The 19925-nt window shown below is 41.1% G+C and overlaps 1 protein-coding gene across 1 annotated transcript; it reads right to left on the minus strand.

The window, feature by feature from the left end:
* Nucleotides 1-528: 528 nt before the first annotated feature.
* On the minus strand, nucleotides 529-19661 carry si:dkey-159a18.1 (sortilin). Its single transcript, XM_049567172.1, has 21 exons — nucleotides 19077-19661; nucleotides 18207-18269; nucleotides 16673-16749; nucleotides 16493-16589; nucleotides 14839-15006; nucleotides 14578-14651; nucleotides 14273-14319; nucleotides 12792-12928; nucleotides 12577-12660; nucleotides 10841-10901; nucleotides 8361-8513; nucleotides 7743-7840; nucleotides 7538-7637; nucleotides 7227-7401; nucleotides 6929-7122; nucleotides 3348-3540; nucleotides 2593-2709; nucleotides 2369-2513; nucleotides 2172-2278; nucleotides 1922-2039; nucleotides 529-1824 (listed from the first exon to the last, which is right to left on the minus strand). The coding sequence occupies exons 1-21, from the start codon at nucleotides 19512-19514 to the stop codon at nucleotides 1810-1812; spliced, it is 2661 nt and encodes an 886-aa protein (XP_049423129.1). The 5' UTR covers nucleotides 19515-19661; the 3' UTR covers nucleotides 529-1809.
* Between the last annotated feature and the right edge of the window lie 264 nt (nucleotides 19662-19925).

Raw genomic sequence — 19925 nt, forward strand, 5'->3', positions numbered from 1 at the left:
TTTTAAATGGTGATATTTTTTTTTTAAACTGCAAATAATTTAGTAATTAATTTGACCTTTTTTTTTAAAATATATTTTCTTCTGCTTTTTTCTGTATAATTTAGATTTACTTGCTCGGTAAGGCACTTTGAATTGCCCTTGTGTATGAAATGTGCTCTACAAATAAAGCTGCCTTGCAAAATCTAACAAGCAACTTATTTTAAAAACGTGTTTAAACAATCTTATCTTGCGTTATCGCTTAAAAAAATATATAATAAAGCAAAAACAAATGAAAACAATATATTTACAACATTCATAAACTGTGAGGTTAGCTTTTAATGAATCGTGTTTGAAGTTTTGTAGTTTATATTTGCATTGCGGTGTGGAATACATCACCAATAAATGTATTAATGTCCTTTAATACTTTTAAATATATTGTTCCTTTCAGAATTGAGCTAATTGTAAATATATAACCACATTTTCTAATATACAACTGCGAAAAAAAAAAAAGATTCACAAGTTCACAGTAGGCAGTTATTTAAATCTGAGTTTAATATGTTCCTCTGAGCATGGATGGATTATTGAGTGGGCGAACTGATTGTAAGCCCAGGGGCCCAAAGTGTCAGGGCGCCCCTCGCCTTCACCTGCAAAATGTCACTCAAATTACAACCTACCAACCAGGAAGAGACTCAGAATAACCACAGACGATGCAAATGAGCAGCAGAGAGACATCTACAAAACAACAACTGCAAAAGACACAAAACAACCAAAATAAAAGACACAAAATTACCTCAAAGAGACACAAATCTCATACAAAAAGAAACAAAGCCACAAAAAGATGCATCACAACAACAAAAGAGACACAAAACTACCACAAAGTCTGTGTGTCTTTCTTCTGTGTAGGAGAGGTGGTGGGGCTTTGTGCAATACCTGTGCCCAGGGGCCCTTTGTCTCTTAACGTCTAATTTACTTTGCATATGGTAAATTACACTTATTTGGGTGTTAAAGCAATAAAAAACATTAAGATTCTATCCTCCATCCCCAGCCCCCAGCCTGTATTTCATCCTTACTGCAAATTTGCGTGTGAAATTTGCAAACTGCGAAGTTCCCCCTCACAGCAACATGGACTCAAGAGTTGTGGCTAATTCAGTAATATATTAATAGAATTATGAGCATTCTTGTGCAGTAGTTGTACTTCTGCTTCCTCTGTGGGGAAATTATGTTTCTGTCTGCAGTTTGATGTGAGAATTGATGTATTTTTCTTTCACCCTGTAAGAGTGGAATAGGTTGTTCATGAGTGACACATCATATCGATGACCTATCTTTGTTTCCGTCACAACAACTTCCTCCTTTTTCTTCTTCTCTGTTCACTTCCAAACAGATGGGAGGCGTCACAGCGCCGCCAGCGTCCTCTGGTGGGCAGAAGCTCTGGCAGGTTTATTGAGAGTTACATCTGATATTTGCATATTTTAAACACATAATAATATTCTGTATTTTTTGTTTGTTTGTTTGTTTTTTCTACAAATGCACATTCTTAGGATTGTTAAGTTTGTTCTCACATTGAACAGAAAGTAAAAAGATGATGCAGCACAGATTAAAATAAAACAAAATAAAAAATACTGTACAAATCAAAGAGTAAAGCAATGAAATAAAGCAAGCTCAATAAATTATGACATTCTCATGCTTGTCCTCCACATCCTCCAAACGTGCCACAAAGGGCGCTCCCATCAAAATCAGGGATAAGTCCAACAAAATGCCACTGACAGTCTTTATCAGCACAGCTGGTCTCCATCTTGAACATTGATTATATCCATGAGGAGGTGTCATGTGTCAGTCAATAAGATCCTGGCAGAATAAGAACATATCATAAGTGTAAGTAAACATGGGAAAATCACACAATTTAAAACAGATCTCAATAGATACAAGTGATTATAAGTCTTACATCATCTGAGTCCTGCTGGCAGGCCGTGCCGTTGCTGCTGGTGGCGCTCTCAAGATCACCTGTGATGCCGTTATCATCAAGCTGACTCCTGAGGTTGGAGAAACGATACGTCGGTGACCTGCAGAGGGCGATATGACACCAGGATGCTCAGCTGCTGTTGAGTGCATGAAAGTGTGTGTGTGTGTGTGTGTGTGTGTGTGTGTGTGTGTGTGTGTGTGTGTGTGTGTGTGTGTGTGTGTGTGTTGCTCACATGTTTCTGTAAACCATCCTCTTGACAGCAAAGACAGAGGAAACAACAGCTATCAGGACGATGACCCCTGCTCCTGCACACACCAGGATCAACACCAGCCTCTCTCGCTGGAAACACACACACAGCTACTGTTATAGTCCTAAAAACCTCCTGAACAACTGAAGGTACACACACATCAGAGAAACACATCTACTGACCGGTGTGTCAAAGTGTGTGACTGGAGACGAGGACCTGGCAGGGGGACCTGGGCTGGGTTTAACCCCACAGGGTCTGATGACTGTCTGCGCACTGAGCTGAGGGCTGAATCCCCCCTCACACCGATCACTGGGGACCTTACGGTACCTACAGACACAGTCACAAGTGTGTGAGCACGTAGGGGAAGTGTGTGTCTTCATTTTAAATAGGAGTGACCGATATTTACCCTGCTGTGAGGAGCTCATCCTCCTCTCCATTCAGACAGAGCTCCAGGGTTTTATTTGGAGCACTGGGTTGTCTCACACACTCTGAGGTGTTCACATGGCGATGGTAACCGTAGTCACTGTTGAAAAAGACTTAAGATTAGAGTTTCTTAAGGGAATGTGTTAGCTGTTGGGCCGCTTTAGTTCTGTTAAAACTCTCTTAAAGGCCAGTTGCATATAACACCTTAAGTTTTCTGCTTCAGTTTCATACTTAAGGCTTAATTTCTCCTTAAGTGAGGGACCCCAGCTGGCACTGGACGTCAATGTGATGTCAGAAAGACTTTGGACTCTTACGTCAGACATATGTTGAAGTTTGGTTGGCATGAAAATCTGCTTGAGTTCATTTACCGCCATAAACTGAGACGTACCCTGTTTTTTGTTTTTTTTTTTACCTTGCTTTGGTTGCTAAGGTCTTTAATGCAACGGTTTAGGGATTCCTTAAGTATAAGACCAAAACGAGGAGAAAACTATAAATACTTAAGTGAACATCTTAAGTGAATCTTAAGGAGAAGACTTAAGGGTGTTTTGTGCAATTATTTTTAAGACAACCCTACATAGGACTTAAAGGAAAATCCAAACTTAAGGTGCTTTGTGCAACTGGCCCCAGAACTTAAAGGAAAACCTTGACTTTAGTTGTTTTGTGACAACTGGGATTCAAGATTTGTATATCACATGATATATCCATAGATAAAAAGATAATAATAACAAATTGACGTACCATAAGTAATCTTCTCTGGTGCACAGGCAGGGTCTTTGCTCCTTGCTCACCACAAAGCTTCGCCCATTTCTGCACACAGATTCTTTCTTTAGCCTCCTGTATGTCTCTCTGACACCCAGGAGACAGCCGTTTCTCTCCGAGTCACCTTCATCTGTAGCATGAGCCAACCACTCCTCATAGTCCTCGTCATTACCTGGAGACCATCAGAATAAAGCTCTCACTGACAATCGTTTCACAATTGTAGGCAAAGTGACACCGTCCCCCACGCACACTTCCTGCAGCTTCATAACGGCCCCACTCAAGAGGTGACACCACATCCAAGTTTCCTATTGCTGTCATATCGGATTTGTCGAGCAAATGTGCTGTCACATCACAACACAGATTAGTACTACAAACACAAAACAGTAACCGTCAGTTTACTTCAAAATCAGCAGAGAGTCAAGAGTTTAACAGGCAGCTAACGCTTCATCAGGACTTCATGGACAAGGTTATCAAAGTTAACTAAAACTAAACTAAAACTAGCTGTGAAAACATTTGAGTTTACGAAAATAAAAAAAAAAACCTAGACTTTAAAAACTAACTGAAATTATATTTTGTAGTTACAAAACCAACTAAAATAAAATAAAAATATATTACAGGAAACATTTTTAGCTTTAGTCTTTGTCAGTGTGGTCAAAACAACAAGCATGAGACCAGGATGTCAACACGACTGTGACTCATTTCCCTTCACAAAGGGTTGTGTTAGTATTGAAATACCTTTTCTGAACCTTTGAAATCCTTTCCCCTTAAAAATGGCCCCCCATATCATAATAAAAAAAACTGAAACTGACAGGACCAAACAACCCACAACACTAACAAGTAACTGAAATAAAACACAGGAGGAGGAGCGTAGTACTTCAGTCTAATAGGTTCTTAGACATTAAGGTTATGGAAAGTCCCACGTCATGGGTTGTTAAGTTCCTGTAATGGGAAACTGCTGCAAGGCTCCAACTCAGCGGCAATCTCAGAACCCATCGGCTATCGGTCTAATGCAATTTAGTCTCTGAGGGCAGAGCCAATACTTCAGGGGTTCCGTTGGAGCCACATATCTGGATACACAAGCCAAGACTCCCTCTTTCACACCATTTACAATCTATTAGCAATTTCAAAACTTATCAGACCATCTGCCTGATGAAAATGTATAAACAGATATGAGCTTATGAATGCAGATGAACCAAAAACAAGCTAACAAGAAGGGCACTTGGAGAGTGCAGACCTCCACCAGGGCCAAATGCCTTGTCTCGCAATGTTGAAGGTGCAAAATACAACATCCAGAATATCAGTTTAGCAGGAAACTGGAACAGGAAACGCACGCTACCCAGACTAGGCATGCACAGGAAAGTGGTGCTCTTAAAGGACAGTATGAGCACTGCTGTATGATCACCCTGTTAGCTCCGTCAGCACTGTCGCCATTGTTGGCACAGCACTGCTAGCCACCACCATTTCAGCTCGACCACCTCCATGTTTGTTGGCGATGTACGAGGTGAGAGCCATGTGCAATCCCAGCCAGAATATACATGTTGTGTGTGTATATATAGTGCTCAAGGGATGACACTTTTCTGTAGGCCAACACGGACATTAGCGTCACCATGGCTCCCTGTAACAGAAAGTAGTATTCAAGAAAATAAGCTCTGGAGCAACAAAACGTTTATGACACTTACAGGCTTTGTTCAGCAAGATAATCTCAACAAATAAACAACACAATTACCAGAAGTAAAAGCTAGCATTAGGCTATAAACAAACTACGTGTTACGTTTGCATGAGTTAACGTCCGTCCGACTATGAGGCAGTAAAGCCGTGTTCAGCACAACGACGTTCTGTAGTCTTATCTAGCCTCTTGTCGGCAACTGCCTTTTATAAGGCACGTAAAAGCTTCAAAATACAGGAGTTGGGTATTTACTTATGTATTTATGTCAATGAACAAATCATGAAAGCTGTGTTAACCACAGACCTTATTTCAGGCATCCAACCAAAAACCCATTGAGTTTGAGACGAGGGAACCAGGAGTGCAAGAATGCTAAGTCATTTCCAGGTATTACTTTTTTTTTTTTCAATTAATTCAGTATTTTTCAACCTGGGCCCTATTTCCCCATGTGTATGTGTGCGTATGATTCATGGGTACAACTCGTTTTAAAATTGGTTCAGTATTGAGGGAAGCAGATGCAGCCGGGAGCCACGAAACGAGCTAAAACGGTAACGGGGGCAAATGCGTCCCGTATAAGTTTACGCATTAAAAGTGCTTTTTTTCACCACTGACTGGTTCAGATCACCAGTGCTATCTCTGTAAATAGCATACTAAACGTTTCCCTTACCCTTCACTTGCTCTGGGCTGTGACGTCATCTTGCAAGAGCTTTGCTTGTTGCCGGAAGAAAACAGAGGAGCCATGCAGAGCACCGTTCCGAGTGGCGCTGGTTGTCCCGGAGTACAGCTGAGAGTTTTACTGCATCGATTGAAAACAATGGTTCGTGTTTGTGCTTATCCGAATTGCAAGAACAGGGTGTCGTGCAACACCCCGTACAGCTTTCATAGGCAGCCCTTGTCGGACGGCGAGATGCTGAAGTTGTGGCTAGTTGTGCTACAAATGGATGCTAACACTGTCCAGACACTGCGCCTTGCAGACCATCGGGTCTGCAATGCTCACTTCTCCCAAGATGACTACTGCCAGCCGAAGAAGAGGAGACATCCAATCCTGAAACACCTCTTCCTCAAGAAAACGGCTGTCCCATGAGTAGTGAGAGCTACAGACACAGTGGAGCAAAGCTCATGACATCACACAGCCCAGAGGTAAGGGAAAGGCTAAGTTAGTATGCTATTTACAGAGATAGCACTGGTGATCTGAACCGGTCAGTGGCGAAAAAAGCACTTTTAATGCGCAAACTTATATGGGATGCATTTGCCCCCATTACCGTTTCAGCTCGTTTCGCGGCTCCTGGCTGCATCCGCCTCCTCAATACTGAACCAATTTTAAAACAAGTTGTACCTATGAATCATACGCACACATACACATGGGGAAATAGAGCCCAGGTTGAAAAATACCGAAGTTAATCCTTTAAAGGGTTATTCCCTGGACCCATGCTACACCCTCTCATCAAATTTAATTAATATTGCGTCAACAAGTTTTTCCATAATCCTGTTGACAAACAGACAAACAAACAGTCTGAGCCAAGTACATAAACTCCTTGGCAGAGGTAATAAAAAGCTAAGTCATCATCAGACGCTAGCCGTCAGGCTCTGAGATTACATTTCGGCCAATGCATTCTGCCTCTTTTCCTCTCCACATGGACTGTTTCCCTGCATGCAACCAAAGCCTGCTAAAACATGATCGATGATTCGGACTAAAAATGGACTACAAACAGAAACCAGAACATTTCCAATGCCAAAGTCTTGCCAATATGCAGATATTTATTTTTATAGAGAATACCTTGCCGGAGGCAGCTTGATACACCTACCACCAGGTGGTAACAGGCCCTATAAAGGGGTGATGAGCCTGAGGAAGACTACATATGGAAGTAAACTGAATTACAGCATGTTGATGACTCACACTCTCTTGTAATGAGGCTCTGAAAATCAATGGTGACCGCCACCCACATTGGCTGTCCGTCGTCCTCAGGCCGGAAGCCCCACACGCTCACATTCATGGCCTTGGTCCCCGGCTCGGATGCCAGGCCTGCGAAGAAGAAGGGCTGCTTGGTGAAGTTGTAGGACTTCCAGCAGCGGCCTTCGTCTGTGGAGAACCTGGTTGATGAGAAACAAGGAAAAGTATGGTAACAGTTTTGCCACCTATTGCCAAATAATACTGCTTTTCCATTCTACATTAAGTATAAATATCTGCTCAGTACTTGATAGTCTTGACTTGTCCTTCATGCTGGGCCTCCACAGCCACAATGAGACCTCCAGAGTCTAATATGCTGTAGTGGTGAGGACCCCTCAGCGTCCCCCTCCAGTTATAACCCCCGTCTGAGGAGACGAACACATCTGGGTGCTGCGACGATGACAGAGAGTCACCCACCGTACCTGGAGAAGAGAGGAGATCATCAAAATAGATCTGTAGGTCATCATTACGTCAGATTTGAAACCATTTATGGAAACTTTACTTGAAAACAGAATTAAAAAATTACAATTGTTTAAAGTAGCATTGCCGTTCAATTACCATGGGCGATAACCAGACCAATAGCAGTTGGCTCGGACAGAGCCAGCATGGGAACGATGCGAATGTTGCGACTGTGCTCTCCATGAATATGAAGGTTGCACTGATGAAAAACACACACATGATGTTTTACTGAACACTAACACGTAGAATATAATGTTAATGTGCACATGCAGCCTGGGATTAGATTATTCCATATACAACATACATTTCTGACATGCTCTGCACATTCCACGTTCTCGGGTTTGTTGAGTAGCCTCCACGTCCCTCCTCTATTAAAGGAAATGACAGATCTTATACGGCCATCTGCAACAAAACACAAAATTAAAATCATACTTTGTTATTTTATCAAACTGAAAAGGTGTTTGGATGATAAGTTAGCCGTGCAGATATAAGGCTGGCATTGTGCTACATTTTTTGTCGTCAAGAAATCCCATTAGAAGACAAAAATCAACAATGTACAAATATTTAAAAAAGGCTCAGTTATCTTCTAAAACAGCTGGGCACTGTAGTTTCAAGCAAACGTCACTTAAACAAGAGTAAGTAGTGCATTTGTTGGGGACTATTTTCAGCGGTGGATTAATACACATTTGGTGCCCTGGCGAGGCTTTACAGCAGCAGCTTGGTGAATGTGGGATTGACTTGAAATAAACAACAGCAGCCTTTGTTCATCAGGATGAAGAATAACGTCACCCAGTGTAACAGTGTGGCTCAATAATGTGCTTTAATACATTTCAGACAACAAAATAAAAGGACTAATTTAGCGTACACTCAATGCATTGGTAGAAATGTAGCCAAAAGTGCTAAAGTTACACGGAAAACCCACCTTCGTCCAGTTTATTCGTGAGGTAGACTCCTCTCAGTGACGTTATGTTGGTGAAATCGCTCTTCCTCTGCCCATCAAACAGGTGGCGCTCTAGTGATTTGGAGAATAAGATGCCCCGGTCATCGGACGTGTACATGGTTCCAAAGTAGGTGTCTGTGGTGAAACAGAAGACAACAGGTAGAGACAAATGACAATATTAGCCTTTTGCTACATTAAGACACATCATTACTCTTCTAAATCCAAAGCCCAAAGTTACCAAGTAGCTGATTTGGTTATTTTAAGGTGCTGTATGCAGCATTCAGAGCATATCTATGATTCAGAGTTTGAGGATTGTCAGCACGTGGTTCTCAACATGGAGGTGCTGAGCTGGCAGCTAGCAGCTAATGGTGCTAATAGCGTTATCAGTGCTAACAGTGTAAACAGTGCTGACAAAGCCCATCTTTTAAAATCAGTCATTAAAAAAAATGCACAGAAACCTTGCACACCGAGTCCAATGCATTTTGTTGTTCTATCTGTGTAAAAATGAAAAGACACATTTCCTCCTTTGCAAAACAAAACAACCGGTCCGAGACCTTCTTGAAGAGGTGGTCTCGGTCCTGTTACAAAGGAACTCTGGTGCGGTTCATTTGTGGTGAGAACGTGTTCTGACTCGATCTGAACCAACTGCAGTCACGTGACACATTGTTTGGGTTAAACATGAGCATGTTACAGTCCTGGAGGATTATTAATGTGCACCTCCTCCTGTACTGCCTTAATATGCACATTCAGCACATCCAATGCATCAAAACATTGTTTTCTAGTTGGAGCCGCGCCTCGTTTTCAAACTGTATGGTTTGACTAAAATGAACAATGACAGCAATATAGTCCACGATGAGCAGCGCTAAAATCAACCTGCGTAGTTGTCCCTCCATTGTGACATTAGAAAGTGTCACATTTATCTTGCAAGTGTACTCTTCTTCAACGTTTGGTTTACTACCTGGATTTTTCCCACATGGAAATTCTGACCAATCAAGAGCAGCTTTCTCACACAAGGCATTTGATCTGGTCCACTTGTAAATGCTGCCGTGAGAACACGAACCAATTCTAGGCAGTTATGCAACTTTGGAACAAAATTAGTCCCAGAGTCAGACCAAAGAAAGACAACTCTAGGTCTGAAAGCACCCTTAAAGAGGTAGCATGCTCAGGATGTCATTACTCCACTATATCTTTACATAGCAAACAGTTGTTTGCTGCTACATTTAAGCTGCGGTATGCAGTTCTGGAGAAAGCTAGTTGATTCCTAGGTCATAAACAAAGCAGTATTTGATTACCTGGGAATGAATCAAAATTCTTTCTTTAGAATCACATGCTGTACCTTTTTAATGTTTTGAATGTTGTATACAGAACCTTTAATGGAAACACATTGTTGAAAATACATGTAAAGGAGTTCTTGTTGCGTCTTTTAGCATGAAGTCATCATCATAAAATCAACAGTGATATCGTAGCATATAGATACAGTATTCATCACATTGGTAGTGTCTGTTTCATGTTTATACAGTGTTCTAGGGTTTAATCAAAACCTCATTTCTAACAAACCACATTACTTCCTGGTGCAAAAGGGATGTTGTTACTCAACAAAAACTACAGAGAGTGATTTTTTTTTTGTTTGTTTGTCTTCTCATCACACAGTTTACCAGTGCCACAAAAATTACGACATGTATCACCTTCAAAGGGAATCAGCACCTGGGAACAAGTGATGCAACGCTGACACAAACCTTTCAACATGAGCATAATAACAACTAGTCATCATCAATCATATTTTTACTGCGTGAAACTCACACACACACACACACACACACGTGTCAGCCAAAGCCATGAAGGACAAGCTCAGCTGAGGGACGTGATGGTTTCTTGTGTGTGAGTGTATGCTTGCGTTACACCCTGATCCCAAGATATGTTTGTCAGCTTTTGCAGTGTAAACTAAATCTCCCTCCCTCCAGCCAACAAAAGATAAAGCCCCTCTCCCCCATATATCCCCTATTTATCTCAGCAGTACAAAAGTCTCATCAACTAACCCTCACAGCACCAACCGGAGCACTTGCCAGGGAAAAAAAAAAAAAAATCACAATGTGAGAGGAAACAGAAACAGACGTGAATGAGAAAGACAAAACTGAGGGGGGAGGGAGAGAGGGAGAGAAAGGAACAAAGACTGGGCAGCTGGACTCACATGCACAAACACACTCTCAGTATGATGGAATGATTTGTCAGCAGCACCGAGAACTTGTGAAACCAGTCCGGCCTTCACCGTTGAGCTTTTCCATTACAACAAAAGGGGCTGAGAGAGCTATAAATTCTGTCACAGCATGGGCATATTTGCAAATACGTGTCAGGTGTGTTTTTATAGTAGTTTCTTAAGGTAGGTGTGTGTGTGACTTCTGGGTGGAAAATAAGGACAGAGCTTTGTGCCTGTGTGTGTGTTTTTTTTCTGCGTGTGTTGTTACCTCCTGGGTTGTCCACATGCATGAAGAGCATATCTTCATCTCCATCCAGGATGGAGTAAAACTGCAAACACACACACACACATATTGAGTAAGAGAAAACATGTGGGTGAGAAAATATGGAGCTGCAATTAAAAAAACAAACAAACTTTGTGATGACTAATTTAATCTTTGCTATAAACCTTGTCTAATCGTCGTGAGAGAGTGTGTGTGTTTGTGCTGTCAACAAGTTGTGTATGTGGGTGGGTGTTTCGCCAGAACAGATGTGTGTTCAGCTGGTGTTGAAAAAGGAAATGTTGCCATCGATGCTTTTACTTTAGGTGAACCAACCTCCAGAACGTTCAACCATGAAGTAAGTGTGTCTGTGTGTGTGAGTTTAGAACTTCCTAAACCTCAAGTCTTACTCAAGAGTGTGAGAGGAACATGTGACAAAGGGGATATTTGCAGGAAATAGTTCATTCACACCCAACTATGTATAAAATAAAGATTAAAAATAAATAAATAAGCTATTTAAACAAAGATAATGGATCAACATATACATACAGAGACATTTATGGACTAAAGGCGGATTTATAGTTGTGCATGAGCTCTATGCAGAGCCTACGCTATGGCCTATGCTACATGAGCATTCATACTTGTGTGGCGGTGTGTCTGCATCACTCTGCAGTTGAAGCTGGGTGCTGTAAAGTTTAATTGATTCAAAACACACATTAAACATGGCTTAATAGCAACAACAAGTCACAGCATTCACAGACAAACATTTGTCTTTATCTGGACACATTTTGCCCACAAATACAACATGCTAATGTTTTTAGCACAAGCCTATGGCATTTTATGTTGTATAAATTAGCCTGGCAGCTAGCAGACTTTTCCTCTACTCATATGAAGCCAGGGACAACAGCAACATTTAGCAAAGGTAACATTACTAAATTCAGCTCCATTACAGCTCACAAGGTTCAAAGACAAAACAGCTGTCTTATACTAAACACGTTTTCCAAACAAATACAACATGCTAACGTTATTAGCACAAGCCTATGGCATTTTACATTGTATAACTTAGCCTAGCAACTAGCAGAGATTTCCTCTACTCATATGAAGCCAGGATAAATCACACACAAGACTTAAAATGCTATTTTGTGGAGGCTTTATTGTCTTCACGATTTATTGTTTCTTATCTGTGAAATTAAAGTAAGTAAAAGCTAGCAGTAGATGCACACTTCCTTCTGCATAAGATACGGTTGTCAGGTGTTGTTCGATAGACAGAAAATAGTTCCTACACAAGACTGCTCACAACAAGGTCTGAGGATTATCTTGAGTAACCGGGTCATGATTAATGGAAAGACACATTGCTGCTGAGTTTTAGAAATGTATTTTTCTGGTGCTTTGAGCACCACAAGCTGAGTGCCATGTAGGTCCATTATATTCAAGAGAAGGCAGACATCTCTATGGCCAATATCTCTAACACTCTGCAACTCACACCAAAACAATTTAGATTAATAAAAAGCTCTAAAGGTATAACAAGAAATATGTATTTTTGATTTTGGGATGAACTGCCCCTTTAACATCTGTACGTTACCTGTGTACAGTGCAATGTATCATTTGAAACATCTGAATAATAGTGCCAGAGTTTTCAGTTTATTTTAGTCTAAAATTTGATTGAAAAATGGAACTAGGCAGTTTTTTGAGATTGTGCGCTTCACCAATACCAAACAAGTAGTCTAGTTTAATCTCTCTCTCACCTGCTCAGTGGAGGCAGAGGGCAACAGTGCTCGACTGAAGGTATCTCCTTGGTCTGATGAGAAGTACATGACACGAGGGGATCTCTGCGAGCAGAGCAATGCATCACAGTGTTGTTAATACTTGATGCTCTCATTTGGATGTATAAGTGTAACATTAGCTGTCTTTCATATATGATACTGACATGAAGAAGAGGTTTTGTATTCACACATCTTACCGAGTCCTCCATCACAGAGAAGAAGAGAAACGCTCCGATGTAGCCAAAACTGTAGATGTCCTCGTGGATTGTGGTGAAGGTCTTCCCCAGATCTTTGGTCCTCTTCAGCACTAAATCCCCCCGCTCATCTGCCTCAACTGTGGCAACAAGAAGGAAGTGACGGGAATATGACATACTCAAGACTATTTATGTATTTTTTTTCCCTCTGATTTTAATTCAATTTTCATTGATATTTTAGCTGCTACATCTTTCAAATCTTGTTTAAGGATTATCAGACAGAGTTTGGATTGAAAGTAAAATGCATGCTAGTATTTCCAGACCATCCTCTGTGTAAAAAGTTTGACATCTTCCCCTCTCGTCAGTGATACAGCTGTCTGAAAATTAGGGGCAACAAGCTCAAACGCTGCTCATTTTTCCATGTGTAATGAATGCTGTTGGATTCTCCAACAATATCTTATTCTTATATATTAATATTTTATCAAATTTTACTGTGTTTTACATTGTGTTTTTAGATTTTGGTTGTTTTTAACTTTATGTTTTAGGATATTAGTCATCAGATGTTTGAATCTGAAGTTATTTGGGAAATAAGCTGAGCAAACGTTCGCGGCAGCTCAGCACAAGCCCCTGCTATGCCGAACTGCACCAGAAAAACACTGACTTTTAACATGAAACTGCTTTATTCACAGAGGAAGAGACCTCTAGGCTTAATTCGGCTCCCTGTAAAAACCTCCTGAATGTTTGAATCTTAAGCTATCGTTGCCAGGCTAGCAGCCCCTCCTTGAAGAGCCAAACAGCATTAGGGAAACAGTAATTTTTAATATGAAACTGCTTTATTCTGTGTTTCTATTGATTTAAATCACCTGGTCTGTTTGTTTTGGAGAAGAAGGGACCTCTGCACTAAATTTGTCTCCCAGTAAAAACCTCCTGAATGTTTGGATCATAACCTATCAGAGGAAAAAGGGGAGCACACATTAGCAGGAGCTGGGCTAGCAGCCCCTCCTCAACGAGCCAAACAGCATTAGAGAAACACTGGTTTTTAAAATGAAACTGCTTTCTTCAGTGTTTTTTATTGATTTAAATCACCTGGTCTGTTTGTTTTGGAGAGGTAGAGACCTCTGTGGATAATTCGGCTCCTGGTAAAAACCTCCTGAACAATTAACACTAAAGGAATTCTAACCAGGAGAAACTGACTGCAATGACACAATCTTTAGTTACTGTATTGATTGAGAGACCCCCTAGCAATAGAAAATTACATACTGTAGGTAAAATGTCAGATTTCTCTGATTTTTAATCTTGCATAGCTTTTAAACACACATAGTAAATAAAAAATATGAAACCAGACAACAATATACAATATTACAACTGAACATTTGCATTAGAGTCGGTTTGGGATTTGAGGTTTGTGTTTAGGGACATGGTTCCTTTAATTAAGCACCACAGAGGTTAAAATTGCTAAAGGTGCATTCCATATAGCTTCTTACCCGTGTCTGTTTGACTGTAGCTGAAGAACAAATTAATGCCGGCCCCCCTAATGGAAAAGAGGAAGTTAAAAAATGTCACAAACACTGAAAAAATGTCACAACAATTTCCATATGAGCTGTTTTTTACAGATTACTTTTCTTCTGCAAACCAAAACACACTGCATATTATATTAACTGGAAACAAAACACTGCAGTAAAACTGCAACACTGACCTACAGCTTTACAAATATACGGCTCATGGAACGTGCTTTCTTTTAAATGTACTGGGATTCAGTGTGTGGTTTTTTCTTCCTGTTTATTCTCACCATGAGAAAGAATGCACTCCATCATGAACTTTTGTCCACTTGGCGCCAAAGTCCAAAGAGAGCCACAGACCGCCCTGCGAGTCAGGAAGGAACAGAGGAGTATTTACCTTTACTTTAAGGTGTGTGCTTGATGTGTGCAGGCATAATGTTTGTGTGTTTTACCCGAGAATATTACACACAGCGAGGAAGACCATCGTGACCTTGTGAATGAAAATAATAAAGTAAGAGAAACAACGTATAAAGGATGGCCGTGTGACTCACATCAATGCTGAGGGCCACAAGGTAGTCGGGGTTGAGGAAGTGGTACGTGATTGGCTGGGCCAGGTGGAAGGGTAGTTGGATGAACTTGAAGGTCGCACCAGCGTCTGTGGAGGTGAAGATGATCCCGCCTGGGTGGTCCACCACGGGTATGTCTGCTGTCAGTATCACCTGTCAATTAAAGGTCCAGTGTGTAGGGTTAGCGGCAGAAGTGCCCCCAAGAAAAATTCAACGAAGCAGCCCCCGCCCTACATTTCACCAAGAAGTATGAAAATGTATAGGCTTCTGTAACATCCCAAAACGTACAAAAAAGCCTCTTGGAGCTATACCCTAAACCCAACAGGAAGTCGGCCATTTTGATTTTATTCTGCCACTTTTGTGTAATCTTTAACCCTTTCAAGGGATCATACTTTGACGAACTCCTCCAACAGATTTGATCCGATTGACTTCAAATTTTGTCTGTACCATCTGAAGACGGTGGACATCCAAAGTTGCTAAAACTTTGAGTTTTGGTTGAACTGTGTGACTGTGGCGAGGTGTCAAATGTCAATGTTTCGCCACCCAACAGGAAGTGGTTTGTAACTCCAGCACACATGGTCCAATCTGCCCCAGACTTCACATGTTTTGTAAGGCTCCAGGCCTGATGCCAACGGCATGCACACTAGGTGTCACAGTGATTGCGCCACCGACTGGCAACAGGAAGTAACACTTGTCAGACAATTATCTTTTGATTTACCTGCAGGTAGCACAGTGGGGTCTACAATTGATTCGTAGCAACACGACGTAAAATTATTGTGTTCTCCAGTGCCACAGAAAGTGATACAAAATGCGCTGCAACAAAACATGTCTTAGTGATTCTGCACCAATGAAAACATAGATATGAATGTTATATTCCATTTCACACTGGACCTTTCAAATCATTAAAAGCAAGCCTGAGATGGAAGGTGGGCAGGGCTGATGACAGGTTACTAAACATAAGCTAAAGGGAAGAAAATATAAACATTACATTGCTTGCTACTTCATATTTTGATTTGCAAAATCTGATGTAAAACAAATGTAGGCCAAGGATGTGAGGGGGTAATGGTCCCTTCCCTACTTCCTACCCCCATACTTCCAGCCCTCTTGCTCGGACCACACCCATCTTTGAAGTTCACTTGAATTTCGATCTCAGCTACACATCTGTAAAGTTTCCTGTCTGCATCTTGCACAACTGCGACCTAGCAAAATACTCAAAACAGCTTCTGTGGTTGTTTCCGCTACAGTTGGTGTCACCAGGACCACATTTACCATTATGACATCACCAGCCATTGTGATGTTGTTGTGGCTGGTAAAACAAAAGAAAGCATCTAACCCTGCTAATCCTGATCTTAAAACCTGTACAGCAGTGCAACTCTCACTCTGTTACACTCTTCTTGTCTAGTTTCACAAAGCTGTATCTGGAGCCAAAATATCTACGCACCAAGACAAGAGCAAAATAAACTGGTTTGACAGTGAAGATTTGGCACAAGATGATCAGACAGCTGGGCAACCAGCCAGATGTCTTCACACTTTTTGCGAGGCAACATCACACACTTCTTCCCAGGTACCAACATGCAGCCGATTTCCCCAAGTGAAACTCTTAACGGCTCACACAGTACATGCCCTCCTGTAGACTTACAGAGCTCCCTGGTCCAACACTGACTCCAAACTCCTCCCTGATGAAGGTGTTGTTGATCCGATGGGAAATGTCATGGAAGGATTTTGCGTAATCCGTGCTGAGGAGAGAGGGAAGAAGTTTTTATTGGATGTTTGAGTTTTACTCAAGTTGAGCAATTTCTTGAAATCTGTCAGAACTCACCTTCGATAGAGTCGAGACGAGCCGCCTTCTAGGAACGAGTCTATCGGAGCACTAAATGTTGACAGCACCAGGACGACCTGAGAAAAGCAGCAATATGGTTACAATTTGAGATTACTGTAGTGCTTTTAACTGACCTTCCAAAACAGTCAATTACATTTTTTTTTAAAACCTGTTCAGAATTATGCTGCTATGCTCTTAGAAGTTAGAGTGTAAAGTGTAGGCCAGTCTCAGTCATTTTTATAATCCTTCGTGAGCTCTCAGATCTTCTCACTGCTGATACGTAGAAGAAAACATGTGGTGTAGCTTTTGTTGAGTATGATCCAAAAGTATAGAGTACCCTCTTAAACACTATAAGAAATGCAGGCTCTGTGAATGTTTTTAAGCAACAGCTAAAAACCTATTTATTTAGTTTGGCTTTTAATTAATGTAATAATTCTTATTCTTCTGCTTCTTTTAAATTAATTTTCTAATTTGTATTATTCTTACTGGTCATTCATATTTCTTTATCATCTGCTGTGTTAATTATTGTCTAATTTTGTTATTCTTGTAGCTCTTGTTTTAATTTGTTGCATTTTTATTGTGTCTCTTGGATTCAAAAAAGGGCTCAATATTATTATTTTATTTTTTAAATATTATTCTATGTATTATTCATTTATTTTTTCATTTGTTTAATTATTTTAATAGAAATTTTTACAGTATAAAATATATCTGAATCATGTTCAGCCAGCTATGAAGATTTAATCACTTTTCATTTCAAATTCAGTATGACATACTTTGATTTTATTCCTAAGTTTGAGGGAGCTTAAAAATGATATTTCAGATCAATTTTTCCAACAAAAAAAAGTACACAAAAAATTAATAATCATAAGAGACTGTTCATTATTTATGAGGTGAAAGGGGGTGGTAAAAAAAAGGAGGAGGCATGTCAAAAAAGTTTTCAAGCATTGGGGGGGGGACAACTATTTTACCACCAATTTTTTGGGAAGGAATGTCTTTTTTGAAAATTGCCAAAATTGCACCATTTATCATAACTTGAAACTGTACCAACAAAAATTATCGTTGGCTTTTTTTTTTTTTTTAATTTTTAACTTCTATAAGTTGAATTTCTGATGATCCTCGGACACATCATGTTGAATGAACATTTCTGTCAGAAATACATTTTTTAAAAACATATCCGAATCTGAGCTCAAAATAGTGAAACTGAATTCAAAATCACTTAATTCTATGTCTGTTTGGACCCCCCCAAAAAAAACAACAACAATTTGCGCCAACTAACTAGCATGCACAACAAGAGTGCTTAAGGAAAAATATCTGTAGTATCACAAAGGGTTGGGAAAAAAAATAAAATGAGGTCACACCCCAGCCACACCTCTGATAAATCAAGATCAGTCCCTAAATTGCAACAAATACTTTGCTGAAAAATGTGAATCTGAAATAAGGAAACTGCATGCACTGCCACAGATGAGACAGTCTGTGTATCTCTAAAGAGACATACAAATCTGTTGAGAATGATGTGACCTTGTAAGATACTCACCCCTGTACCATCGCCCACCCATGTGAGAATCACATAGGAGCCATCATCACCGTTAAACCCTGTCTGGGAGAGAGAGAGAGAAGAGATCATCATACATGTGATCAATAGCCTAGGTTTCATTTCAATATTGGAGGGTGGGTGGGACACACACAGGGAATAGGGGGTTTGGGGGTTTTGAGCACCGTACACTTAATTTCCTCATCTCTGATGTTTTTATGCACCACTTTGTGCCTTTTCTGCATCAGTGTATGGTTAAATGCCTTTAATTTTGTCAGAGTAATAGTCCTCTGCTACTTTCATATTTTATTGGGGGTTAGGGGGCACATATGAAATGGGGGGTTTGGGGGTCCCCCGGGGAGCGAGGGGACAAATGCACATGTTCTATGCCAATGCAAGTGACAGCATCTCCTTTAAAGGTTAACAACAAAACAAAAAACTAACTAAATTCCATGTATGTGTAATTTCCACTTCCAGTGATGGTCAAGCAACACTGCTTGCCAAACTGGGTTACTGGGCCAATAAACATGACAAAAATGTTGACTGATTGATTACCACAGTGGTAACCTGATCGTCGGTTTGCACAAATGTCATCATAATCATGCTTAAAATGACATTTGGTGTCATAGTTCCACTAATTTCTGCTGTATTTCTGACAAATATTTTACCTTTTAATATCCCGAAACAGTGCAAAAAACAGATAGAGCAAGAAAGTGGTCACTCCTTGTCCTGGAAACAAGTTAATCTGTGGACTGAAATTAATTTTCCATGTTTAATAAAACTCATAACTGCATATTTATAGAGCTTACAGTTCTTATCTGATGGACATTGCTCGTGCGCAAGCCTTTGTCCCATAACTCAAACACACCTCACCTCATGCCTACTGGCATCCAGAACGTCGTGCTCGTGGGGGGTGAGGGGGGTCCGGCAGGAGGTGAAGGGAGGACCATGAGCAGGCCTGGGGGTCCCGGAGGGGCTGCTCATATACCTCCTAGAGCGCGCGCGCGTTTTCCCCTGGTTCCCATCCTGCTGAGTCCGACGGAAAGTCACCGTCCTGCTGCCTTCAGCACCCAGAAGAAGGACGCACATCCCACCGAGGACCACGAGTCTCCAGATCATGTCAGACTTGAGAATAAAGGACCCTGACTCGAAATAAGTGCACCAGTGACTGAGACCTGCCGGCACTGACTCGGTTATTAGTGTTGCGCTCTGAGAGCAAGTGAGGGTGGGACGTGCCTGGTCGGTGCTTAACATGAAAAAAGTGCTGTGTGAAGGGGTGCGTCCTCCACCAGCAGGTGTTTCTGCCCGCATCCAGGTGACCTGAGCTGCTGGGAGGATTTACATTTCAAGTGGATTTAATGCAAACGCACCTGTGGCCGTTTGCAACCACTGCAAGAAGGGAAAATGTGGGAATCAGAGTGACTTTGTGAGGAGTTGATTGGTGATGTTGCGGAAAGGGATGCGCAATAGCCGGAATGGAGAAGTTGTTGCGAAGTGTGAATGCAGCATTACAGAGAACTTTGTCCATGAGTTATCTGCAGTGGGCACAGCTGAACGCAAGAGGACGTCATGTGTTCACCTTTAATGTTTCCAGCTGTCAGTCGCGTGCCAAAGTGCCTCAGGATAAGTTATGCGCTTTTACGCACGACAAAGAAGACACCAGTGATACCTGGAGGAGATGGAGGAGAGGCAGGAAGAGAGACAGAAGGAAATGGAAGAGAG

The sequence above is a fragment of the Epinephelus fuscoguttatus genome, linkage group LG22 (genome assembly GCF_011397635.1).
Source record: "Epinephelus fuscoguttatus linkage group LG22, E.fuscoguttatus.final_Chr_v1".
Lineage (NCBI taxonomy): Eukaryota > Metazoa > Chordata > Actinopteri > Perciformes > Serranidae > Epinephelus > Epinephelus fuscoguttatus.

Bases quoted from the DNA above. Each gene is read 5' to 3' on its own strand.
- si:dkey-159a18.1 (XM_049567172.1), bottom strand. From the start codon at position 19,514: ATGCGGGCAGAAACACCTGCTGGTGGAGGACGCACCCCTTCACACAGC. The intron at 10,902-12,576 runs GTGAGAGAGAGA...GTGTGTTTGCAG, and splicing joins CCTCTGCCTCCACTGAGCAG to TTTTACTCCATCCTGGATGG. The intron at 7,123-7,226 runs GTACTGAGCAGA...CTCATCAACCAG, and splicing joins GGACAAGTCAAGACTATCAA to GTTCTCCACAGACGAAGGCC.